This window comes from Herpailurus yagouaroundi, unplaced genomic scaffold (assembly GCF_014898765.1).
Source record: "Herpailurus yagouaroundi ecotype Mexico unplaced genomic scaffold, PumYag 163, whole genome shotgun sequence".
In the NCBI taxonomy this organism is placed as follows: domain Eukaryota; kingdom Metazoa; phylum Chordata; class Mammalia; order Carnivora; family Felidae; genus Herpailurus; species Herpailurus yagouaroundi.
This window is the reverse complement of record NW_024412404.1, coordinates 13,457,168-13,483,603: the sequence shown is the minus strand read 5'-3', so window position 1 is coordinate 13,483,603 and position 26,436 is coordinate 13,457,168. Positions and strand designations below refer to the sequence as shown.

At 38.7% G+C, this 26,436-nt stretch overlaps 1 protein-coding gene across 6 annotated transcripts in view; it reads left to right on the top strand.

The window, feature by feature from the left end:
• Positions 1–26,436, top strand: part of MICU1 (mitochondrial calcium uptake 1) — a 260,341-nt gene that overhangs the window by 200,662 nt on the left and 33,243 nt on the right. For all 6 annotated transcript variants that reach the window (XM_040485339.1, XM_040485338.1, XM_040485337.1 and 3 more), the window contains one exon: positions 20,847–20,984. In XM_040485339.1, coding sequence (XP_040341273.1) covers positions 20,847–20,984 — 138 coding nt within the window. The remainder of the gene's footprint in view (positions 1–20,846; positions 20,985–26,436) is intronic.

Below are 26,436 nucleotides of genomic sequence, written 5' to 3'. Positions count from 1 at the left end.
TTCTTTCTTTTTCAAGGAATGGGGTTTAGCCCCTTTTATGCTGTGAACCATGGTTTATTGCTCCCATTAGTGGCACAAGTATTGGACATTTAAAATAAATCTCACTTCACAGCCAAAACATTATGATGTGTTTAGCGTCCATGCTTGTGAATTTATTACCTCAGTTTAAGGAAAATGTCTATAAAAATCACTTTGTAATCCAGTATCCATTATGAGAGTATTTTATAATTTTTTTCCATGATATTTTATGATCAACTTGGGAAATTCCCACTGTGACACAATGGTAGTGTGTTCAAAACCTAACAAGTTACTTTTATACTCAAGATTTAAGGAATTTTGCTCTCATGATGCATAGAATATGATACATATAAAAACACTTAGATAATGTATCACTTAGTGTTAGCCTTCTGGGTATCTGAAAATTTTCATTTCTTAAGTCTAATGAACTTTGAACTTTTTTTTTCATTTTTTTTTAATGTTTATTTCTTTTTGAGAGACAGAGACAAGCATGAGCAGGGGAGGGTCAGAGAGAGAGGGAGACACCGAATCCAAAGCAGGCTCCAGGCTCTGAGCTGTCAGCACAGAGCTCAATGCGGGGCTCGAACCCATAAACCATGAACTCATGACTTGAGCTGAAGTTGGACACTCAACCGACTGAGCCACCCAAGTGCCCCTGAACTTTTAAAGTAGAAAGTAGCTACTCTTTGGTTATCCTTTTACATAATTTCCAATTATTCACTTAGGTATAAACTCTCATTTTACCCATCTGTGATATTAACTAAAGAAATGAGAACAAACCTTGCTGCCCACCGGAAATTCCTCTGTCACCTTAAATTGAACTAGACCTTTCCGAGAGAACTCCTAGCATCTCTTATTAAGTAAATGGGTGTGTGAGGTTAAATTTGGATCTAAAATAATGACTGGGATTTTTGTAATGCTCAGGAAATTATAGTGGTTGGTTTACTGATTTTATCTCAATCTGATTTTCAAGAGCCTATGTGGTATTTTTTTTTCCTGTGGATTTGAATTAAGTTTTATAGTTCTTTAAATATATATCTTTATGCTCTGACAGGGTTATGATAGCCGGGGGAGCAATCTCTTTGGTTTTCCTCACTGGTGAGTATGTATAACCTCAAATGTGATGTTAATGTGGTTTTACATTCAATTTCTGCCCAGGAAAAATCATAAATTGTGGAGGTGGTTGATCCAGTGAGTATACTAAGTCCATTTATTTGAACACGCAATCATCAACACACCACAGCTAATCAGATTTTAAACACACTTTGTCAACTGTGCCCGGGAGCCTACTGTCCTAGTGAAACGTAATTAATTTCAAACTGGCATAATGGGCATAGCTTTCCAGGCCCTTATAAACCTGCTAGATAGAGGTCATCCAAAATGACTCACCTTCTCACTCAGGGTTTTCAGTAGTCAACACGTCCATCTGCCAGAGGGCTCAATAAGGCAGATCCTCAGAGCAGAGGAAAAGTTATATGATCTTGATAAATGAATACCGTTAGGCTATAATTAGTATATGTCAAGCCCTAGTTACTAGATAGCTTCAAATATTTGAGATACCTGCCTCTCTCTGCCAGTATTTGCTGGTAAATATGTGACAGAACGATGTGCAATTTTTCTGATGTTACCGTGGTGGCATAATTTTAGTGTATTCAGTGGTTGGCTCTGATCTAAAATACCAATTAACTTCCTCTCTGCCTCCATACTAAAAACAGTGCGGTAATCTTAACCTCATGTGTATGTGGCAGTCTTCTCCAGTATTGCAAAGCCGTGGACAGCATGTATCCTCCCTAGATAATTTGGGGCTTATTGTTGCCACCCAGCTACATGATGGTCAGAAGCGAAAAGGTAGGTATCTGAACTCTGTTAAAGGGATAGAATTGAGAATGACCAGCTGATATTTGTATCTTTGTCTTCTGTGTTACATCTGGCTTCTCAAGTTAAATACCCTTGAAAGTACGGGATCTCTGCTGTCTTTGGGAGCTACAGGAGGTTATAAGAGCAGCTTCTTTAATAGTCACCACTGCACCTATTACCTTGCATTGGCCATTCACACTGATATATCAGTGTTGCAAAAATCTAATAGGACCCCAAGAAGGAAAGATATTCAAAATAATTTAAAGATTTAAGGGAGTATAATATCAAACATAAAAATATTCTGCTAGCACCAGCAAGAGAAAGACCTGCCAGACAGAAATGAGGAGTCATCTGACTTTACTTCAGTAAAGGCTTAGGGTTAGCAGTAAGAAAACCAAGCAACCACAGGCTTTGCACATAGCAAGAGTCACATACAGAAACTGTGGGGCTGGGTGGGGGTGGGTTGCCTGGGTGCCTAGGTCGGTTGGGCCAATGACTCTTGATTTTGGCTCAGGTCATGATCTTTCGGTCATCCCCGAGTAAGGCTCTACACTGACATTGCAGAGCCTGCTTGGTATTCTCTCTCTCAGTCTCTGTCTCTGTCTCTCTGTCTCTCTCTGTCTCTCTCTCTCTGCCCCTTCCCCTCCCCCATTTGTACATGTGTGGGTTCTCTCTCTCTCTCTTTTTTTCTCAATCAAAAATAAATAAACTTTTAAAAAAGAAAAATGTTTATGAAACAGAAAAGAACCTAATTAGGCACAGATCTCTCCATCGCACCCATTCCCACAATCACTCTTGGTAATATCATCTCCTCCAACCACTTCTGTCCGTCTCCACTACCATTCTAGCCCAAACTATAGTCATCTTTTGCCTGGATTACTTCAGTTGCCTCCTAACTAGTCTTACTATAGGCACTCTTGGCTTCCTTATCATTCTTAGAATAGACACTTAAACCCATACCTATAGTCTCTCTATAATTTGGCCTCTGCTGCTGCCTCCTCCAAATCCATCTCGTACCAATCAGTCTTCCACCTAAGGGCTTTTGCACTACTGTTGATTTGCCTGGGACACTCTCTCCCCCCTTTCCTTCCCCTAGTTACCTCTTTCCTATTCCTCAGAGCTCAGTTAAACCCCACTCAGTTCTCAATCAAGGAAGTCCTGTGTTTCACCACCTTCCAAACCCAAATTAGACCACATTTTTATATTAGATGTTGCCAAAGCACCCTGTATTTTTTTTTCTTCAGATCACTTAATTAAATAGTCACCTGATCATTAAATACCTGTCCCCAAACACTACTTGAAAACTTCTGAGAGAGAATATTAGGCTCATAATTACTTCCTTAGTGCCTGGTATAATACCTGACACAAACGAGATGCTCAGGAAATAGTGTTGAATTAGTAAATATTTCATCAGATGTGGACAACACCAGCCTAATAAAGGCACACATACACATGCATATACCCTTCCTGTCTCTCTCAATGGCATCATTATGGGTTAGCGTATCAGGTCCCTCTTGGGGTATCTACTCAAATTTCAATAATTCCTTCTTCTCCAGGATTTGTTCCACGCTACTTCTCAAACACAGGTGTGGGCTCCTGGAAGCCATTTTTGTACTTTGTGCCTTCCCCCTTGTTTCCCCTCGTATCACCCATCGCTCCCCCTGCCCCAGGTAATTGGATCAGGAGTGGCTGCCTAACCCAGGTTGGACCAGCAAGAATTTCTCCATAGGAAATTTGAAATTGGGATTAGGGACAATTGGTCTCTTTTTTTGGTAGTTGAACCATAGCACGTTCTCCAGAACTCCAGGGTAATAGTCTCTGCCCACTGTGTAGACCCATGAAGCACAGAGAAGAAGGGCTAACCTAAAGCAGAAACTGAAGCAGCTGCACAGAAATGAGGGCCAGCTTTCTAGTCCTGGCTTTCAGTCCTTTCCCATCTGTGAGCTGCCTTGGTCTCTTGGGGTTCCTAAATTTCTTTTTTGCTAAAGGTAGCTTGAGTTGGTTTCCATTATTTGCAACAAAAAGAAGCCTTAATACAACCAGAAAAGCCAAAACAATGACCCCCAAACATGCCCAGACTTAATGGAAGAAGATTCTGTGGTCACTGAGCTCATATAGGAAATGAATGAACTTCACATGACCTCCAGGTGCCTTATAGGGTATCACCGTTTGTTTAGATTATTCTGATTCCCTGCCATGTTGAAGAACCTTATGCTTAAGCATGAAACATTACTAATTAGCTCTTTTTAAAAACGTAAGAGGCTACCACATAATTGAAAAGTGTCTTCCATGTCTCTTAAGTTGCTTTAAAAAAACAAAGCAAGATGAAAAACTAGCATTTAAGAAAGACAATTAGCTTGGTGACTTAAAAAACAAAAAACAAAGAGCTTCAGCGCTGAGGGATTTAACACATAATCTCACTTGATAGTTTCTCTGTGGTACTCTAAAACATGTAATTGACCAGCCAGGGACAGCTGAACATATTGTTAACCTAGAAAATAAAAGAAATAGAAAGTAAGTTCATTTTCTGTTTTTCATCATTGTCATCATAAAAGAACTTAATGGCTTTCTTTCATTTTCTAATTCTCCCAGAGGAAACCTGTTTTCTTTCTTTCCTTCTTTCTTTTACGAAAGGAGTATGATACTGATGTAGTCTGGCCTAACGCTTTGCCTGTGATTGGATTCACTGTTTCATCTGACTTTCTGTTTAAAGCTTCAGTGAGCTACCTATTTGTGAGTTTCAGTCTCCTATCTTCCTTACATTTGTCTTATGCTTGTCACTCAATTTGACCTGAATTCCAACTTCTGTATATTGTATTTCACTCTCTGGCTCTCCATTTTCTGTTCTAAAAAATTGACACTTTCCAACATCATTTTTAGTTTCTTGGAATATATTAACCAGTTCCATAGAACCTAATGAGTATGAACTCATTGCCTACGCAGTGGCTTTCTGAATGGTCAGAAATAAAATGAGTGATAAGAATAAGCCCACCAAAAAGGGATAAGTCATTTCAAGTGCGATAAACTGAGATAGGAGGTCTGGAGACCAAAGAATAGAATGTGTTTCTAATTTTACAGATAATGCCCTCAAATTATGGTCTTTTAGTGTTTTCTGAATAAGGTAGAAAATTGAAAATGTGCAATTTAATATTTTGCTCAGTGCATATGGGTAAAAATAGGTATAACCTTAACACTTTTATTGTTTTCGTGTAGTGGACCTCTGTTTCTCTCAGTTAAACTATATACTTTTGTATATAGTTTTGTATATATTTGAGTCACCATGATGGATTCCATGAATACAGTCTTCTTTCTAACTCAGCCACACTGATTTTTTCATATCTTGCTTCTGTGACATCGTTCTTGTAGAAAACACCAACTAATAACTATTTACGATGCTGTGTCCTCCCGAGTATAAACTGGCAGTGTAACTTGTAATTACCTGTTTTATTTTTTCATATTTATTAGGAATATGTATACTTATGTGATCTTAAAATCAGCCTCTAGTCTGGGCTCATTAATTTGTGGAAACAATATTATGCAATTTTATCATGGCTGTAACCATGCCAGTAATACACATCCATGTGAAGTAATTTTAAAACCCACCAGACTATGTTGTGGTCTTGACCTTGTCGCACTGCCCTTCCAATCTCAGACTCCTCTTATGTAAATGGAGATTATAGCCATTACACCTCTTTCAAGGGTAAATATGAGACTCAAGAGAATGAATAGGAAGCATTTTGTACATTATTATCCCTCAGTCCATTTGTTTGTATTCTGTATGTACTAACTACAGGGCTTACAATTTATTCTTATGGTTCCTACATCCATAAATTTTTGCATAAGTCCAGTTTTTATGGAGAAAGAGTTTATCATTTAACTTTCCATGTTCTAAGCATGTTTCCACTCCTGCCTCTTTTCCTCCTTATAAACATGCAAAATGCGCATGTGATGAGTAGAAAGCAGAGTTAAGAGAATTACTAAGTTGTTTTTCTTTACTTTCTCATTTTTTTTTTCCTGTATTGTCTCTGTAGAGAACAGAAATTTTATTTCTCTTTAAACAGGGCTTAGGGGTGCCTGGGTGGCTGAGTCAGTTGAGCATCGGACTCTTGATTTCTGCTCAGGTCATGATCTCACAATTCATGGAGTCGAGCTCCACATCAGGCTTTGCACTGACACTGCGGAGCCTGCTTGGGATCTCTCTCTCTCCCTCTCTCACTGCCCCTCTCCCGCTCATGTTTTCTCTCTATCTCAAAATAAACTTAAAAAGAAAAAAAAGTAAAAATAAGCAGAGCTGAAGTTAACAGAAGCAGGTGTGACCCCCAAATTATTTTGTGGCCAACACTTATTGTTATTAATAATACTATTCTGAATAGCAGCTAATATTTACTCTGCTCTTAGTATGTGCTAAGTGCTGTACTACCGTATTTTGTGGGATCTAAATATCCCACAAATATCCACTGTGGGAATATGGACCATTATTTTATGTGCCATTAAGAAAGATTAAAAAATGCCGTCAAGCAAACCATGACAAAAATGCTTTCTTTACACCAAAAATATTTGGTTAAGACCTATTAAAATGCTCCTTTAAGTTTAGATATTTATTATGTGTCATTCTTGTACACACATAATAAGGGAATTGTGAACAAAATAAATTGGTCTAAAACTTCATCATATTCAAGTCCAACTGTTCTGAATTTCTTTTTGACTCAAAATCTGTGTTTTTCCATACACTACTGTCCTTGAGCCATCAAGAGCATTAGTAATGCAGCATTTCTTAAAGGAATACTCCACTGTTACCTGGGATTTTCTTCCGAGCCACAGACACCCATTCTGCACACTCTGATGTATTCACACAGTCACTGTCACAGCCAGTGACAACAATGTTAGAGTTGCTGCCTAGCTAACAGCAATTGTAAAAGCATACTGAGTTTAGAGGTATTAAAATGCAAAAAAAAAATAAATAAGTAAATGCATCTTAGATAAATTAGGGTGATTATTTCTCAAGCATTATCTAACTTAACTCTCAAAATAATCCCAAGAGGAAAGTAATTTATTATACCCATCTTACAAATGAAGAAACCAAACTTGGAAAGGTTAAATAAATTGTTCAGGAGGTCATAATAGGTAAGTGACCAAGAAACACCAAACTCAAATCAATCTGACTGCATAGCCTAAATTCCTGCCACTGAAATATACTGGCTTTGTTTATAGTCCCCACATAATTAAGATCTCTGATAATGATGCAAGAGGAATATCATAATCCTTCCAGTACGGAGAGTATATAGTGCTGCGTAACGTATTTCTCAGAGGCTATCAAACTAGAAGTTTAATGAATACAGATTAAATGAAAAGACTCCTACAAATATCTTCACCTGACTATAGATACTGTGATATAATATAGCCTTCTGATTCAGATGGGTGGGTCTCTGTGTTTTTGTAAAAATACTCTCATTTTCCTAGTGGATTAAAGTGGTTATAATGCTTTTTAAAATGTGCCCTAGCATGAATCTTTCAAAAACTGAGGATATGGTAGTTTTCTAATATCAAGTGACAGAAGAAGGAAAACTTTACTGACGGGTTTTTGTGGCTTTCACTTGAACAAATAAATGTACCGCCATTCTCACCTAATTTATCACTCTGGCATAGTTTCAGACTCAGTGTACAAATTGTTTTGGCCTACGGAGTCTGGCATTGCCTGTTGTGTCTGCATCCTCCTATGTGCTTGTTGATTTTCCTGTATCGAATATTTCTTTTAGTTTGTTAGATGTGAGCTGAGTATTATTGAGAAATTTTATACAGTCAAGGGGCACCTGGGTGGCTCAGTCAATTAAGTGTCCAACTTCAGCTCAGGTCATGATCTCATGGTTTGTGAGTTTGAGCCCCACATCAGGCTCTGTGCTGACAGCTTAGAGCATGCTTCGGATCCTGTGTCTCCCTCTCTCTGTGCCCCTCCCTTGCCCATGCCCTGTCTCTCAAAAATAAATAAAAGTGCTGAAAGAAAAAAAGAAATTTTATACAGTTGACCCTTGAACCCATCCCCCCAATGCAGTCTAAAATCTGTGTATAACTTTTGATTCCCCCCAAAACTCAACTACTAATAGTTTACTGTTAACCAGAAACCTTCCTGGTAACAAAAACAGTCAATTAGCCCATATTTTGTATGTTGTATGTATTATGTACTATACTCTTACAACAAAGTAAGCTAGAGAAAAGAAATCGTTGTTAAGACTGATTAAGAGGGGCGCCTGGGTGGCTCAGTCAGCTGAGCGACCGGCTTCAGCTCAGGTCATGATCTCACAGTTTGTGAGTTCGAACCCCGCGTCAGGCTCTGTGCTGACAGCTCAGAGCCTGGAGTCTGCTTCGGATTCTGTGTCTCCCTCTCTCTCTGCCCCTCCCCCACTCATGCTCTGTCTCTCTCTGTCTCAGAAATAAATAAACATTAAAAAAAAAAAAAGACTGATTAAGAGGGGCGCCTGGCTGGCTCAGTTGATAGAGCATGGGACTCTTGATGTCAGGGTTGTGAGTTCAAGCACCATATTGGGCATGAAGCCTACTTAAAAAAAGAAGAAGAAAAAGGGGCACTGGGTGGCCCAGTCAGTTAAGCATCTGACTCTTGATTTCAGTTCAGGTCATGATCTCATGGTCATGAGATGGAGCCCTGCATTGGGCTTTGCCTTGAGCCTAAAGCCTGCTTAAGATTCTCTCCCTCTCCCTCTGCCCTCCTCTCTCTCTCTCTCTCTGTCTCTCTCTCTCTCTCTCTCTCTCTCTCAAAAAAAAAAAAAAACCATAAGGAAGAGAAAATATATTTACAGTATTGTACTGTATTTATCAAAAACTTATGGGTATAGGTGGACCATACAGTTCAAACCCTTATTGTTCAAGGGTCAACTGTATATAACTAGACTCAGGTAAAGGAGCAGATGGAACTTCATAACAGAGCCCACATCTAGTCATGTCCTTGAAACTCTAAGGGCAACTTTGGGATTTTTTTTCCTGGGGATAATTACCAATTCTAAAGAAGTGGCACAGCTTCTCCTTAGGTATTCAAGAGTGTAGGCTGGAAAGTGTGTCTTATGCTCCTATTAGATGATAAATACAGAATTGGTAGGTGAGTCTTATAAATGAGGGAGAGATTTAATCAGTCTACCAAATATTCATTGAGCGCATGCTGTGTTCTGGGTATGACACAGTAAAATATACAAGGCATACACTCCTTCAAAAAGTGAATAATGTTGGAGTGCCTGGGTGGCTCAGTCGGTTGAGCGTCCGACTTCGGCTCAGGTCATGAACTCATGGTTCAAGCCCCGCGTCAGGCTCTGTGCTAACAGCTCAGAGCCTGGAGCCTGCTTTGGATGCTGTGTCTCCCTCTCTCTCTGACCCTTCCCTACTCACTCTCTGTCTTTGTCTCTCAAAAATAAATAAACATTAAAAAACAGTGAATAATGTTATGAGAGAGATACAGGCTTTTTAAAAAATAAAGGATGGGGTGCCTGGGTGGCTGAGTCGGTTAAGCATCTAACAATTCTTGATTTGGGCTCAGGTCATGATCTCACAGTTGTGGGATCAAGCCCTGCATCCAGCTCCATGCTGAGTGTGGAGCCTGCTTAAGATTCCCTCTCTCCCTCTGCCCTTATCCCCCCTCTGAAAAAAAGGGGGGGGGGGTAATATAATGCAAAGCATACTCTCTATGGGATCTAGACCTTACCTATTGTAGGAGCTCAGAAGACTCAGGAAAGTTGAGTGTGTTTTGGAATAATCAGTAGGGCCCTGAAGAGATGTTAAGTTCAAGAGAGGACAGGGTTTGTGTACTTAGATGAGGGGGCAACATCCCAGGCAAGGAAAATAACATAAAGCCCAAATGCTCAGCATAAAGCAAGTCTTTCTCTGGAGCGATGAGGGATTCCAAGTCCTTTCACAGCTGATAAAAGCCTTCTCTGGAATACAGAAGGTCTGAAACTGATTGGATTCTCCTTGCTATAGAAAGTCTTTTATGTTTATATTTTATTGCTGTGAAAAAGCATTAGGCACATGATCACAGCTTGGGGAACATGTTGCATATTTTAGTGAGTTGATGGCTAATTTACACCATGCTGGGGCCCACTAAAAATTAATATCCTTCTTGTCTCTGTTATGCAAGTTTTGATATTCTGGTTATTTGCCAGTGATTACTGCCTACTGACCTAGAGAGTTTTCTCTCATATAATAAGGGGAGAAATTACCCAGATCCCCATATGAAAATGGTAACACAAAGATATTTGTGCCTGTCTCCCCAAGATTGCTATTAAAAAATATTTTATTTGGTTTTTAATTTGTTTGCTTTTTTGTTTTTTTGATCCTATACTTTTTTATTTTTATTCTATTGATATGATTTATTACATTAATTGATTTTCAGGTGTTAAACTACCCTTTCATTTATGGCATAAATTCCACTTGGTCATAGTGTATAACCCTTTTTATATGTTGCTAGTTTTGGTTTACTAGTATTTTACTGAGATTTCTTTTTCTTTTTTTTTTTTAATTTTTTTTTTTTTAATGTTTACTTATTTTTGAGAGACAGAAAGAGACAGAGCACAAGCAGGGGAGAGGTAGAGAGACAGGGAGACACAGAATCCGAAGCAGTCTCCAGGCTCCGAGCTGTCAGCACAGAGCCCGACGTGGAGCTCGACCCCACAAACTGTGAGATCATGACCTGAGCCAAAGTCAGACGCTTAACCGACTGAGCCGCCCAGTGCCACCCAGCCACCCTGAGACTTATTTTTCTCTATTCAGTCTCCTACTATGATGAAGAAGTGACCAACTATGAATACACCAAGTCCAAAGTACATTGCATATCTTAATTATCATCTTTTTTTAAAAGCTTTTCACACTGGCGGCTGCCCTCCACAGTTTGCCACACCTTTAGGTAAAGATCATCAGGCCTTGTCTAGTGTTCATCAAGTGTCAAGTAATCAACAAGCTAAATCTCTAACTCTCTTATGAATGCTGACATGCTGTCAGCAACACTAGGGCACAAACTGTATGGAAAACATTGTATTTTCACCTTGACGGTAGATCCCAGAGAGCTAGCTACAGAAATGGTGCAGTCAGAGGAAAACTGACATGCAGTGAAAGAAAACAGCACTTTGCTTTCCTACTACAATTAGTCCTTGGCTCTTATCTCCTAAAATTGGAGCTTTTATATTTTTTTCCAACAGTCAGATTCTGTCCCCAAAACTCTTGTGATCTCATATGAAAAGAATGCCCTTGAACTCTGAATACTGCTGGGCTTCAACCCTCAAAAGAATATATTAACAAGACAGATTGTTCTTCTGTTGCTGTGATTTAGAATAAAATGGTTATTGAAAGCAGAAATTGGATATAATAAGATCTGCTTGCTGAAAGAGTTATGCTAAAGGAAACAATAACTTGAGACTAATCCTATATGATAATTCCATGTGGAAACATTAGCTTCATAGATTGATTGGGATATTAAATAGCAGTTAATTTCGCCAAAGTCTAAAATTTGTTCATATTGATTGGAGTCTTATCTGAAGGAAAAATAACCACACAAATTTTGTGTAAATCAAAATGCCATGTGAGTTAGTGTATGGAAAGCACTTAGAACAGGATCTGGCACATAATATATGCTATATAAATGTTTGCTGTTTTAAATGATAGAGTATGAATTATTCTTTAACAAACTAAGGAATTTTTTCAAGTAAGTATACTAGTTCTTTTTATGCCTTCTTTTCTTTGGAATTGAACTGGAATTGAACTTTTCTTTGGAATTTAAACAAACAAAAACCAAAAAAAAGGAAGTTAACTGGACTGAATTTACTGGAGGTTAGAGGCTTAAATGACCCCAAGTTAGTCTAAATTCCCAAACATTCAGACTAGTTACAAAGTCAGCAGACTGGAGGACTTTTTAATACAAACTTAGCTGATGATCTCCCTTTTTGTTCTGAGGATTTAATCACTTTGGTTGGTGTTGAGAGATGTTTTAATATTTTGTTGTTGTTTTTTTTTAATGAAGAAACTATAAGTCAGTACTTAATTAGCCTCTTATCTTACAAGGAAAGATTTGCTAGATATAAACCAGCGAAAACAATTCAGAAAGGAAAAGATCCATGCATTTCACTGCAATAAAGATTTAAAACTTCTGTGCATTAAAACAAAAAACTTGTAGGGGCACTTGGGTGGCTCATTCAGTTAAGCTCCAAATTCTTGATTTCGGCTCAGGTCATGATCTCATGGGTTGTGAGTTTGAGCCCTGCATCCAGGCTCTGTGCTGACAGGAGATTCTCTCTCTCTTTCTCTCTCTCTCTCTCTCCCTCCCTCCCTCTCCCCCCCCCAAAATAAATAAACTTTAAAAAATAAAAGAACTTTTATGCATAAAACAAACTTAAAACTATGTTAATAAAGGGCAAATATTTTTAATCTTATAAATTAATGAGACAAATATAAGCATTTCTACAAAATATAGGCAAAGAATATAAACAAAAAATTCAAAGGAAGAAATAGAAATGGTCAATACACATCATAAAAATGGTCAACCTCGCTAATAATCAAAAAAATATTAATTAAAATAAGTTATTTTCCCCTAGTGATGAATTTTTTATTATCAAAGTTGATATTGTGAAGTGTATGAGAAATAGGTATTCTCATATACTACTGGGACTGTAAATTGATACATCTTCCTGGAAATTAACTTGGTAATATGAATCAAGAGCTTTAAAGAGTTTGTTTATTCCAGGGGTGCCTGGGTGGCTCAGTCGGTTAAGCATCTGACTTCAGTTCGGGTCATGATCTCCCGGTCCGTGGGTTCGAGCCCCGCGTCGGGCTCTGTGCTGACAGCTCAGAGCCTGGAGCCTGTTTGAGATTCTGTGTCTCCCTCTTTCTCTGACCCTCCCCTGTTCATGCTTTCTCTCTGTCTCAAAAATAAATAAATGTTAAAAAATAAATTAAAAAAAAAAGAGTTTATACCAATCACTTTTAGACACACTAGGTTGGCAAAATACTAAAAGTCTGACAATACCAAGTGCTGGTAAAGATGAGAAGCAGTGGGAGCTCTTATACATAGCTGATAAACATATTGGTGATTCCTTTGATATTTTATAAGAATAAATATATAATAAATAATATATAAAATATATTTTTTCATATTGTATATAACATATGGAGACCAAAAATATATGACCAAAATAATATAAGATAAAATATAATAATATAGAAATATAGAAATAAATATTTTTATAATAAATATAAGAATAATTGGATATTATCTTGAAAAGCCAGCAGTTCCAATTCGAGATGCATACTCTAGACTAGGAACTCTTATTCCCGTTTCACAAAGACACTAATAAAAGAATGTTCATAACAGCTTTGTTCATGATAGCAAAAAAGCTGACAATAACTCAGATACCCATTTATAGGAAAACTGGTAAGTAAATAGTGGCACCCTCAAACAACAGAAATCTATAACTGTAAAACTGAAAGAAGCACACTTAAATGTATCAACATCGATGAATCTTAGAAATATAACACTGGGACAAAACAGAAATCTAACACTGAAAAAAGCAAATTACAAAAGAATGCAATCAGTATGAAACGATTTAATGAAGTTCAAAAACAAGGAGAAATAAACAATATATTGCTTAGGGACACAAACATGTGTTTTAAGCTAAAAAAAATAACAAGGCGATAGAAAAAGAATTCCATATGGTAATTACCTCTTACGGGGGGTGGGGGATGAGCTTCAACTGTTGTGCTAATTCTTCCTCTCTCAGGTTAAGTGGGAGGTTCATGGTGTTTTATTATTATACATTATACACATCTTATATACACATATTATACATTATACACATTATACACATATATATTAGACACATATTATATACATCTATATGTATATTATTTTGTATATATCAAATATTTCATAATACATTTTTAAAAGCTTATAGAGTTTGATTTCATAATTCCATTTTTAGAGATCAATCCAAAAATAATAATGAAAAAATAAGTGCAGGAAAAGTTTATCCCAGTGGTGGTATTTATTGTAACCCAAAACTGAAACAACCTACATATCCAACACCATTTTTCATATCTTGCCTTGTTTAAGAAAGGATTTGTTAAAGATTTTATTCAAGTAATCTCTATACCCAATGTGGGGCTCTAACTCATGACCCCAAGATCAAGAGTCACATGCTCTACTGACTGAATCAACCAGGCAACCCCTAGAAGGGATTTTTAAAGGCCTTAATAAATACATTCAGTGAGACAAAAGTTAATTAAAACTTGCTGAGAAATGAAAGTTAAAGGAAGAAGGTAAGAGAAAGCCAGGAGTAAGGTTATTATGAACCATATGAATGATAAAGTTTCCTGTTCTCATTAGAGGTGGGCCACAAAATTGACTCTAAGCTTCCAGTAACCAGGATAAAAAGGGAAACATGATTCATGGTGAAGAGCAAATCAACTGTTCTGATGGAAGCCAGACAGAAATTTCTCCCCAGATTAACTGTACAGGCAAGTTATTTAAATACTCTACCTATGTTTCCATGGAACACCTGTTATAGAATGTTGTGAGGATTATATAAATTCCCAGGGCAGCATCTGCCAGGTAGTAATCACTCAAATATGTTACTGATTAGCCATAATGAATAACATTCTCAAGAGTATTCTTCTGGAAAGCACTATCATGGAAGTAGATATCATTAAGGGAGAAATGGAAAGGTAACCCTGGCCTCAGGAAATCCTCTCAACAATAGGACAGCGTTGTGAATTAGTTTTCAGGTGTTTCGTCTGTTCTCACTCAATACGTATTTATTAAGCACATCCTTCATGCAAGTTTTTTGTCTGGTCATACATGACCAGAATGTAGGATTTGTTAAGTGGTGTTCTGCTTCAGTCAATCTAATCTGGAAGTCATTCTAATGTATTGAATAATAAATAAAATTTGTTGCATTTACTTTTTCTGCTTTCCAAATGTGAAAGTATTATTCTGCTATCAAAGACTGACCAAAAGCAATTATGAAAAGAACAGTGAGAAATAATAATTGAACTTAAGTAAAACCTACTAAGAACAGAATAATCAACTGAGGCTTTTAGCCTCCTGGGAAGTGGCATCATGGTGATAAAAATATTAATTGCCACATTTATTGAATGCTAATTATGCACCAAACTCTGCTAATTTCTTTACATATGTTATTTCATTTAATACTTACAACACTTTGAGGTTGTGAATATTATCTCCATTTTTTTGGGTAGGAAGATTTTGAAGCCTTAGAGGGAATAAGCCATTTACCTAAAGTCACAGCAGCAAGTATAGGTTCAAGGCGGGATTCGGATCCAGGCCTTGCTGATTCTAAAACCCTTGTTCTTAGTCACTTTAGTATATTACTTTTTGTCAAATAAAGCCAAAACTTATCTTGAAACCCCTTGTTCCAGATCTAAAGTGTTTTTCCCCAACACTCTCAGTCAAGTATACCCTGATTTTTATTATTCTGTAATAAGTTTATGCATCAGTCTTATTATCTTCTTGATTTTGACTATCAGACTGAAAGTTAACCTTCTTCTGGTCTATGTGATTGATGCTCATGTTGCTTAGTCACTTCATTTGATCACCCTGAACTTAAAAACAAAAATTAATGGAAAGTATCCTTGGTTTTGAAGTAGAAAAGTTCAGCAGTTTAGTTTGGTAATATATAATCTCATGGTCCTAGACTCTAAGGATTGTTTTGGCCCTTGCTGAGGATGCTGAACCATGTTGCCTCCATTCCAAATTGTGGACTTCTTCCTCACCTTGCCAGTTAGCCAAAAGACAAGTATAAAAGTGTTGACAGTGAAGATGCATCTTATCTTTAATGATCAAGAAAATTCAGGCTCCAGGCAATTTGACCTGGGGCTCTCTGATGTTCCCTGCCAACTGTAGTTATGGATTTCCCATTCAAAGGATGAAGTGTGAATGTCATGGTCACTATGTGGGTTTGCAGTAGAGAACATTGCCTGTAATTGTTCTTCCTTTCCGTGGGCCTAACAGACAGTTGTCCTCAGACTCCTGGTGGGAGCAGCAGTGGCATGGTGAAGATCTCAAAAGAGATGCCTGGCTGGCTCAGTCAGTAGAACATGTGACTCTTGAACTCAGGGTCAGACTTCGAACCCCACGTTGTGTATAGATGACTTAAAAAAAAAAAAAAAAAGACAAACACTGTCATGTTGAAAAAAATAGATGTGTTCAGCCCAGTGGCTTGAGATTACTCTGTATTACTTGCATTATGCAGCTCGGAAACTAGAAAAAGCCTATCAATAAAATTATCATTCTGAAATACTTGTATAAAGGCAGGATTTACTCTATGAGATAGACAAAATCTCCTCAAAGATAATTGTGTGAAAGAGAACAAGGTTGAAGTTTACATTTGTTGGAATATATTAACCTCAGAAGTCTTTAATAAATCAAGATCCACTTGCAGATACTGATTTCTTTTTCCTTTTATAATATTTAAAAATCGTTTTTTGGTTTTTTTTTTTTTTGGCCTTTGTTCATAAGACATGTTTTCTTCTCTTTCTGGCTTCCCATATTCCTTAAATCATTTCATCTAGATGTATATAGACCATCTGTCCTTCCAAAAAGCTATTCCTTCTCTCAACACGGGGCAGCAGTGGGAACAAGAGGCACACTATGAAAAGAAAGCCAGGAAAAATCTTGTGGACAGTTTTTTGGCTCCTCTCCGTTGGCCCCTCTTTGCAACCCCCTGGGGAACAAAAGGGAGCCAACAGCTTGTATCCTTTTGGGAAAGTGGCAGTGGCTACAGAAGAGAAGACTTCCTAGACAGAAAAACAAAGCAAATGGTGGATGGTGTGATGGAACGCACACATTCTGTGCTGCGGGAGCAAATAGATTGGAATTTCTTACCATTGAAGTGCAACATAAGAGGCTGTATCAATGTTTGACTAAGTAAAATGCAAGCTAGTCATTTGAATTGCTTCCAAATACACAATTGGAAGCTCTCTACATTGTGATAATTTTGTAATAACCTATATCTTTCCCCAAAGACAGTCTCATGACCTGGGGAATTACATGCACGCTGTGCTCCAGGAGTTACATCCACAGGATTTTATAGACTTAAGATACACCCTTCATCCCTAGAGCCATGTGATATCTAACTGTAGCTCTTAAAAACGTAGCCCCAGTGAAGGTCCTTGAGAAACTGCCCTTGAAGTTCCCTAGCCTCAACATAGGAGGTCCTCAGCGAATAAATGTCGAATGAATAGCACATTAGTTCAAGCCAGTTCCCATTAGCAGTTTTGTATGTAAAGAGAAACTGCTGTCCCCCACCTCTTCCAGCTGTGTTTAAGACCTCAGAAATAAGGCAGTGTTGCCTCAGAAGAGCCTAAAAACCTAAAAGGAGAGGTGCTGCCCCAAATCAAATTACAGAGGAGGTAGTAACTTTGTAGTGGGCCATACTTCCCGGAGCAGAATTTTACAGTTTCTATTTCCTTTCAAGTTCCAGCCACATAAAAATAATAACAGTAATATAATAATAGAACCTACTGCCCAAAGTCAAGTCTGAGTTTTCCAAAGAACATTAATAAAAAGTCTAATTTGAGCATTGGAACTGTTCCTTGGAAACCTCTACTGGAAATTGTCTTTATTGTCTTTGAAAATCACAGAGGTGAGGCTTTGTGCCCCTGTGGAGAGCAGACGAATACAGCTTGCCTGGAACAAGCTGCCACTGCTGCCAGCCTTGTGAACAGCAAGCATTTCACCCTTGAGTCTGTTTCATAGGATACAGCTTCAGACTCCTCTAATTCAGATAGGTGGAGTTTCTCCATCGCTGTGAAATCTCACAGATAGAGGTACAGTGAGCATCTAAATTGGTAAAGCCTACCTGGGGGAGCAGGGGCCACAGCTGTGTTTCCCTTACTCACCTCTTGAAGCCTGTCGATCACCTGTGCATCTCCAGCTCCTGCCCAGTGTCACCTTTCATTGAGGATCTAATTTACACATTGTAGAAAGTACTCCAATTTGCAAAAATGTTATCAGTCTTCCATGTTGTTTCAAGATAGTAAATTGAACCATAAATCAAACTTAAACTGAATCCTGAAAACTTTTGATATTTTTAAAAATTAATCAAAAAATTAATCAGCTCTGTAGAAGTGATGGGGTAACAAGAAATGAAGGATTGAGTAGTTGAGTTTATTTTTTGTTTGTTTTATTTTTTATTTGAGAGAGAGAGAGAGAAACAGAGCACCAGCAGAGGAGGGGTAGAGAGATGGAGACAGAATCTGAAGCAGGCTCCAGGCTCTGAGCTGTCAGCACAGAGCCCAACGTGAGGTTTGAACCCACGAGCAGTAAGATCATGACCTGAACTGAAGGCAGATGATTAACTGACTGAGCCACCCAGGCACCCCTAGTAGTTGAGTTTAAAAAAGAGGCCTTCACTTAACACTGATGATGTCGATTTCTTTGGAAATAGTTTTACTTCTCACTTAAATGTGACTAAACCCCATGGTTGTATTAGTTTATCCAAAACAATGCAGTGCTGTCCCATAGGATGGATTCGTACATTGCTTAGAGTGATGAAACGGTGTGATATTGAGATAAAGTCTTTGGATCCTAACAGAGCTGAGTTTGAGTCCCAGCTCTGCCACATGGAACTTCCTGTTGCCTTGGTTTTCTTATCCCGAAACTGGAGCTGATAATATCTGCTCTAGTGTTTTGAAGTGATTAGATGAAGGAATACATGGGTGAAGTTCCTGGCCCATAGTAGTGCTCGGTAAATGTTGTTGTTGCTAAAATGTAGTTTCTGTGTCCTGCTCACTGATACAGTCCCACTAGTGAGGATATGAATGTATAAACAACTTACCAAGCTAACTGAGGAAATGAGAATTAAAAGAGAAATTCACTCTTGACTGCATGCTTCCTTATTTTGTGTCACATATTGAGGGCAGAAACTGAATCTTCTTCTGTCCTGCAGTCCATAATGGCTAACACAGTGCTAGATAACTAGTAGACATTCAGGAAATGTTTGTTGACGTGACCTTACTTAGCAGTGCCTTATGTCTTTCTATACCCCTCTTATGAGAACAGGATTATGCCCTGCCACATGAGAATCTTAAAGTCTTCCAATAAAACTATGGGGATACTTTTACCATCTTCAAATTGTTTTGCTTTCTGGTTTCTGGGCCCATTGTTAGCCATGTTGTTCTTTATGCATTTATAAGTATCGCTAACCAGTGCAGCTGGCACAGAAATAACTTTTCTGTCTCCATTTTTATTTTTTTTTTAAATTTTTTTTTTCAACGTTTATTTATTTTGGGGACAGAGAGAGACAGAGCATGAACGGGGGAGGGGCAGAGAGAGAGGGAGACACAGAATCGGAAACAGGCTCCAGGCTCTGAGCCATCAGCCCAGAGCCCGACGCGGGGCTCGAACTCACGGACCGCGAGATCGTGACCTGGCTGAAGTCGGACGCTTAACCGACTGCGCCACCCAGGCGCCCCTCTGTCTCCATTTTTAAATGAAAATCTTAGTTTTTCAGATATTACTGAAATTAGCTAGAAGTCCTTTATGCTTAACCTTTCCATCTGCATATTTAAATATATTTAATGATTTTTCAGTAGTTTTGTGATAAATAAGCATGTCTAATAAAGGCATCCCACACCATGAATTTTTTTAAGCTCTATTGACGACCTAGCATTTGATTACCATTTTGGGGAAAACCTGAAAATGCATTGCTTTTCTTTGAAATCCTTAAAGGTGTGAATATATTACAGATTGAGGAACTGATATGACTTTATGGATGTACAGTTGATCAAATTTATAATAATTAGCTTTTTTTCAGAGGGTTTTTTTTTTTTCTTGGCCTGTTCAGATTTTCTACTTCTTGACTCAATTGTGGGGGTGAGGGAGATAGTATTTTTCTTGAAATCCTCCAATTCTTAATTTATTAAATTATTTTTTTAATTTATAAAATTATAAAATGAATTCATCTTCAGTGTGTATTCTTTGTTGCGTACAATTTGTCATTTCTAATTTTGTGCACTAGGATTTTCTCTTCTTTTTTGATGAGGCAAACTAAAGTTTTATGAGGACATTTCAGGCAATTGGAAGATCACCTTTGGCCATATCTTCCAAGTTTTATTTATCACGTTCCCATTCTCATTCATTTCTAGCAGCACGTAATTGCAGGTTTCGTGAAGGTTATTTAGGAGTTTTGTGTCTGTGACTTCCATAGACATGCGTCATTAACTTCTAGTTCCTGGCATTTTTGCCATGTCTGAGAGCACCTCCTTACCTGTCCCTCACCTCCAGCACTCAGTGCTAGTCTTCCTGTCCAAGGGCTCAGTGAGCTTCTGCTGGCGTCCCCTACCACTTCCTGGGAGACTGCACTCATTTCCCAAAGGGCAGGGGCATTTGAGAGTCAGTGTTTGCTACATTCCTTCAATCTCGTCCCATCTGCTCCATAGCTAGTTGCTATTCCTCTAAGTCTGTGACAGGTAGACGGCCTTCTCTAGCTTGAGTCCTGGGGGAGGATTCCCCTCCTTTGTAATTGCCTACTGACTATAATAAATACTGGGAGGGAATAACTAGCTTTCAAGTTATCACTGAGTAACGGGGACATGGATGACCCACCCATACAGCACTTATCACCAATAATATTACTCATGAATTGGAATGGAGTTTTAACATTGGACGCTCCTGCTCTGTAAGGTCCATGAGGTATCACAGCAGCTCCGTCTTATCCGTGAAGAAACCGAAGCCCGGAGTAGTTGGGTGACTTTCCTGAAGTCATAAATAGTGCAAAGCTGGAATAAGAACCCAGATCTTCTGTTTCTGATTAATTTTTCAAATCTTAGTGAAAATTATAGTTCAAAAATGCAGTCTTGGCAGCCATCAACTATTTTCTGCCATCCAACGCCGTTGCTCATTCCACATTCCATGTCAAAAGACTTTGCATTTGATCCCAAGAACACTCTTTCTCTTTCCCTCCCAGTTCGAGCGCCATGACCCGGTGGATGGGAAAATTACCGAGAGGCAGTTTGGTGGCATGCTGCTGGCCTACAGCGGGGTACAGTCCAAGAAGCTGACCGCCATGCAGAAGCAGCTCAAGAAGCACTTCAAGGAGGGAAAGGTGGGTCTCTCTGTTTACAGGAAGAGAAGGAACTGTGGGAAGGTACTAGCACGGGTACCAACAAAATGAGAGTGTCATGAAGCAAATACTATAATTCATCCCTCATACTTGAAGAAAAAAAAAAAAAAGCAGTGGGCGAGGAATAAGGGTGAGTCCAGAATAACCCCCTAGGTTTCTTGTTCACACAAAGGGTGGCACCATGAACTAAGACTGAGGAATTGAAAAGAGAGACTGGTTTACAGAGGAAGATAAAGACTTTAGTTATAGATATCTTGAATGTAAGACACCTGTGGACTATCCAATTAGAGATGAGTAGCAGGCACTTGGATATTCAGATCTACTTCAGATGACTGAGATAGGTTTGGGAATTATCAACACACTATTCAAGTTAAAACCATGAGATTGCCCAAGGAATTTTCTGTATTATACAGAAAAGAACTGTCTTTTTTTGGCCAGAAACAAAATCAAGTGGAACACTAACATATAAACAGCACAGGAAGGAAATGGTTAGAGAAGGTAGTGCAATCAAAGCCAAGGAAGTAGAGGGTTCAGGGACTGGGGGGCAAGGGATGGGGGGGTGTCACATGGGACAGAGAGGGTCCAGTAAACTAAGAGGATAAACATCCATTGGCTTTGGTAAAATGGTAATAATTAATGACTTTTGGGAGAGCTGTTTTATTAGATTGGAGGGCATATTAGAATGGGAAGTAAGGAAGCAGAAAGAGGAAGAAAATGAGGAAGACGGAAGAGGGGGGCTCCAGAAAGAAGGAACTAGAATATGTTAAAAACTCTAAGGCAGTATATTATTAGTCTGCTTGGGCTGCTACAACAAAACACCACAGACTGGGTGGCTTCACCAATAGAAATTTATTTTCTCGCAGTTCTGGAGGTTAGAAGTCCATGATCAAAGTGCAACAAATTAAATTTCTAGTGAGGGCTCTCTTCCTGTCCTTCAGACAGCCACCTTCTGGCTATATCCTCACATGGCCTTTCCTTGGTTGTTGGCAAGGTAAGAGAGAAAACCAGAGAGCAGGAGCACAAGAGCACACATGTACACCAGCTCTCTGATGCATCTTCTTATAAGAACACTAATCCTGTCAGTTCAAGGCCCCGCCCTTATAGCCTCATTTAACCTTAATTATTTGCTTAGAGGCCCCACCTCCTAATACGGCCATAATGGGGGTTAAGGCTTCAATGTAGAAATTTTGGGAGGCACACATCCAGTCCGTAACAGAAAACACAAAGGTCTAGCATGTGAGGCACCAAAAGGGGACTGTTGTGGTTAGAGCATACTAGCAAGGAGGAGAGTGGCCTGAGGTGAGGTTTGAAAGGGAGATGAGGGCCCACATGTGTATGGAACGAGTCTGGTGGAATGGGAAGCTCTTTAAAGGGCTGTGAGCAGTCAAATGACATGGTTGTGTGCAGGTTTAAATAAAGGACTCTGGCCACTTTGTGGAAAACAGTTTGGGAAGGAGCAAGCAAAGAAGCTGAAAGACTGATACTAAGATTATTAGAGAACTCAGGGAGAGATGATGGAGCATTTTTTGAGCAGCATTGCGATTGGAGACCATGAGTTTGTAGTGGTGCAGTAGTCAACACTGCTCTCTGATACCTTTCCACACCAGCTGCACCTGGTGCAGGAAGGAGCAGATGGCAGAACTGAATCAGCCTCTGGGGTTTTGCCAGGGTATGGGGTGGACAAACTGAAGCAGAAATCAGCTACAAGGCATACCTCTTAAAGATCACCTACATATACACACACCCCACAATGCCAGATCTTCTCGTTTCCAGCCAATACCCTTTCCAGTGGACAGTGATTACCATGTGGCCATGGCCAAGGAACCTGACCTGGCACTAAAAATGTTCCTGTCCCTACACAGCAGTTGTTTCCTCAGTTATGAGGGAAGACTCATCACTAACGGAAAGTGACAGAGGACAATGTTCTCTCCCAGAGACAACTTTTACAGTGCTTAGTACCCAGCTCATATCTGTTGGAAATTATAATTTCAGAAAATTGATGGCAGGTGTTTAGAGGCGCCTGGGTGGCTCGGGTTGGGCGGTCGACTGTGGCTCAGGTCATGATCTCACGACTTGTGAGTTCGAGCCCTGCGTCAGGCTCTGTGCTGACAGCTTGGAGCCTGGAGCCCGCTTCGGATTCTGTGTCTCCCTTGCTCTCCCCCCCTCCCCCGCTCGTGCTCTATCTCTCTCTGTCTCAAAGGCAAAGAAACATTAAAAAATAAAAATAAGAAATTAAAAATTAAAAAGAAAGAAAATCGATGGCAGATGTTTAGATGGATTTTTAGTCCCTATGCTGGAAGCACAGTGTTTGCATTAGGAAACACTCTTTTCTTTTTACCAGACTAAGTTTTAAATAAGTTTGGTCCAGACATTTTTTTGACCTTGAAATAATTATCAGAACAGTCTAATTCATGTTTTATTATGAAATTTTTTAAAGCAATAAATAGGGTGTTGGAGACATCTCCCTTGAAGGAATAGAGTAGCTTTAGCAGAAGTTAATATAAGGCCTGGAGACCTTGCAAAAGAGCTCTGAAATGAAAGGACAGATTTTGTCAGATGATGAAAATCTGGGGTGCTAAATTGCTTCTGGCCCTGAATTTCCAGGCTGCTATAGCAAGGAGATTGAGATTGATCATCCTCTCATGTTGATTAGTTTGTGAACATAGCAATTAACTATAATGAGCGTTAATGAAGGGCCTTTGCTCCTAAGGTTAGCAGTCTATTTCTCCAGGATCATGTCTCATTAAAGGGGAATCACCATCTGCTTCTTAATGATTTCTTTTATTCCACTTTGGATTTGTTAACATGAAAATGTAAGTTTTCATTTGGCTCATATTAATCATTTTTCTGTGTGGGATTCTGCACAAATTATCAGTCCAGACCTAAAAGACTGATGATCCTAGTGGTGGCATTAAGTAAATATTTGCATACTGCTTAATGACCATGCAATGTTTCACAGCCTTTCACATTTTTCTTTTTCTGTCTTTCCAACAGCCTTGTTAGGTCTCATCTTGTCTTTGAGAATATAGAGATGGAGAGAAAGAGAAATTAATGACCCACCCAGAATCTGGACTGAAATCCAAGGCTTTCAATTCCAGATCTTGTCCTTTCTATATCAGAGTTCTCCTAAACATACCCTTTCTCTAAAGCAGTGCTTCTCAACCCCAGTCACCCAGTATCGCTTGGGGAATTTTTCAGAAATGTGATTGTCGGGGCCCTCTTTAAACCAACTAAATCAGAAGCTCAGTGGGTGGATCCAGGCATCGTTTGTTAAAAGGCTCCTGAGGTGATTCTCCTGTGCTCTTGTGCTCGCTTGTGAGCCACTGCTCTGGAAGACTGCACTCCGTCGGTGTCTCTAGCTACTTTGCCCCTGAGTAATAGCTAGAAGGACTGGAGAACCTGCCATGCTAGAAAAATTACTCTATTCGTGCTGTTATGTTTCGTATTTAACAAGGAGAGTTTTCATTTCTTTCATCCTTTTTTTTCAATGGGAACCATGTTTTGTTTTGGCTTTATTTTAAAAATTAGCCCCAAGGTGCTTGGGTGGCTCAGTCTTAAGTGTCTGACTCTTGATTTTGGCTCAGGTCATGACCTTGGGATCGTGAGATTGAGCCCCACATCAGGTTCTGTGCTGAGTTTGGAGCCTGCTTGAGATTCTCTGTCTTCCCCTCTGTCTCTCTAAAAAAATTAAATTAAAATTTAAAAATAAAATAAAATAAATAAAATAAAAATTAGTCCTTATCCTCTACCAGATTTTCCCCATTTCCCTCAATATCCTTTTTTCTGTGAATAATTCTTCTGGGCCAAATCTGACTCAGCTCTAAAATTTGCTAATTTTACTTCCTCCATATTGTCTTCTCCTCATTAAAAGAAAAACAGAGTTTTCTAAACTTTATCAATGTAATTCACAGGGATGGTTCTCAATGCTTGAGAGTGCAGAAGCTGTGAATTTTAATAATTTAGCAAATCCACTTAAGGCTGAACTGAAAATTACATTTAGTTCAATGTCAGACATTGCTCTGTGCAAGACACTAAGCCAGATGCTGTGAGAAAGATAAAAGATAAACAAAAACCATCATCTATCCTCAAGAAATATATAGTCTGTAATAATTTAGTAAGAAAAAATATATATACACATAGAGACCTATATAATTTCATATTCAGTACTTATTGAGCAACCACTATGTGCAAAGCACTCTTTCAGATATTAGGAATACCGTAATGAGCAAAACCCAGTCTGCCGCATAGCATTTAATATTCCTAGTGCAGGGAGTCAGATCATAAATAATTATAATAGAGGGCAACTCACTTGACTTTGGGCCTCTTAAGAGCAGTGTCTTACTCGTCTTTGCATGTCCACAGTACAGTGAGTGTCGCATAGGCAAACGTTTGTCATATGCGTTGGTGAATGTATTAAGTACCCTAATAAAGCTATGAGACCTTTTGGGAGCACCAGTGAGAAAGATTAGAACCACGGAAGAGATTCTTGGTGGCAATACAATTTGAACTTGGCCTTAAAAGCAGAGTAGGATTTTGACAAGCAGAAGTTATAAAAAAAGTTTGCTTTTGCTACATGTTTCCTCTTAGATCGCTATCGCCAGCAACCTTCTGTCTGTATCAGTCTTACTAATAATGCTACCAGCCATGAAGCAGGGTTTGTACTTAACCAGTTATAATAAAACTATTAGATTATTAACTTTGCGTATCATCTGTAGATAATATTTATATGGGCTCTCCTATTCACTTATTTTCACAGCTATTTGAGAGTTGAGCCAGAATGTGGTCATCATGGAATATCAGATTCTAGAAACATTGCTGCATAGCGCTTGAAAAACTCCAATTATTAGGTGCCCGTCAAAGTCATAAGAAGTAGTAGAGCACCTGAGGTGTGGCCATTCAACTAAAAAGACTAGAAACTCTACTGATTAGCTTTGTTTAACTGATTAGCTTTGAAACCTGTCCTTCCCCCAAAGAAGTACTAAGCTGTGAATGACTATTAAGAGAATTTATGGACTTTTCACTATTATATTTCTGGTTTCCCCCCCACAATTAGTTTCATATACTTCAAAGGTATATGAGAGGTATACTTGTCTCTCTTTCCTATTCCTCAAGGTCATAGACATACCAGAGAAGAGAGTATAGTTGAAAGCTTAATCGAATAAACTCATTACCATTGGTTCTATGGTAATGAGCCTTCCAGCCTGCTAAGGATTCAACCTACCACTTACTGAGTACTTGCTATGTATCAGGCATTTTACCTATCTTCTCCTTAATGATCACATCCTGCTTGGTGGAAAGAATCCCCATTTTTCAGATGAAAAATACTTTTCAGAGCCTTAGTTGCCTGAGATCACACAGCATCTTAAGAGGTAGCAACAGGATTCAAAGCCAGGACTTGTTTTATTCCACAGTCAATAATCTTCCTACTAATGAG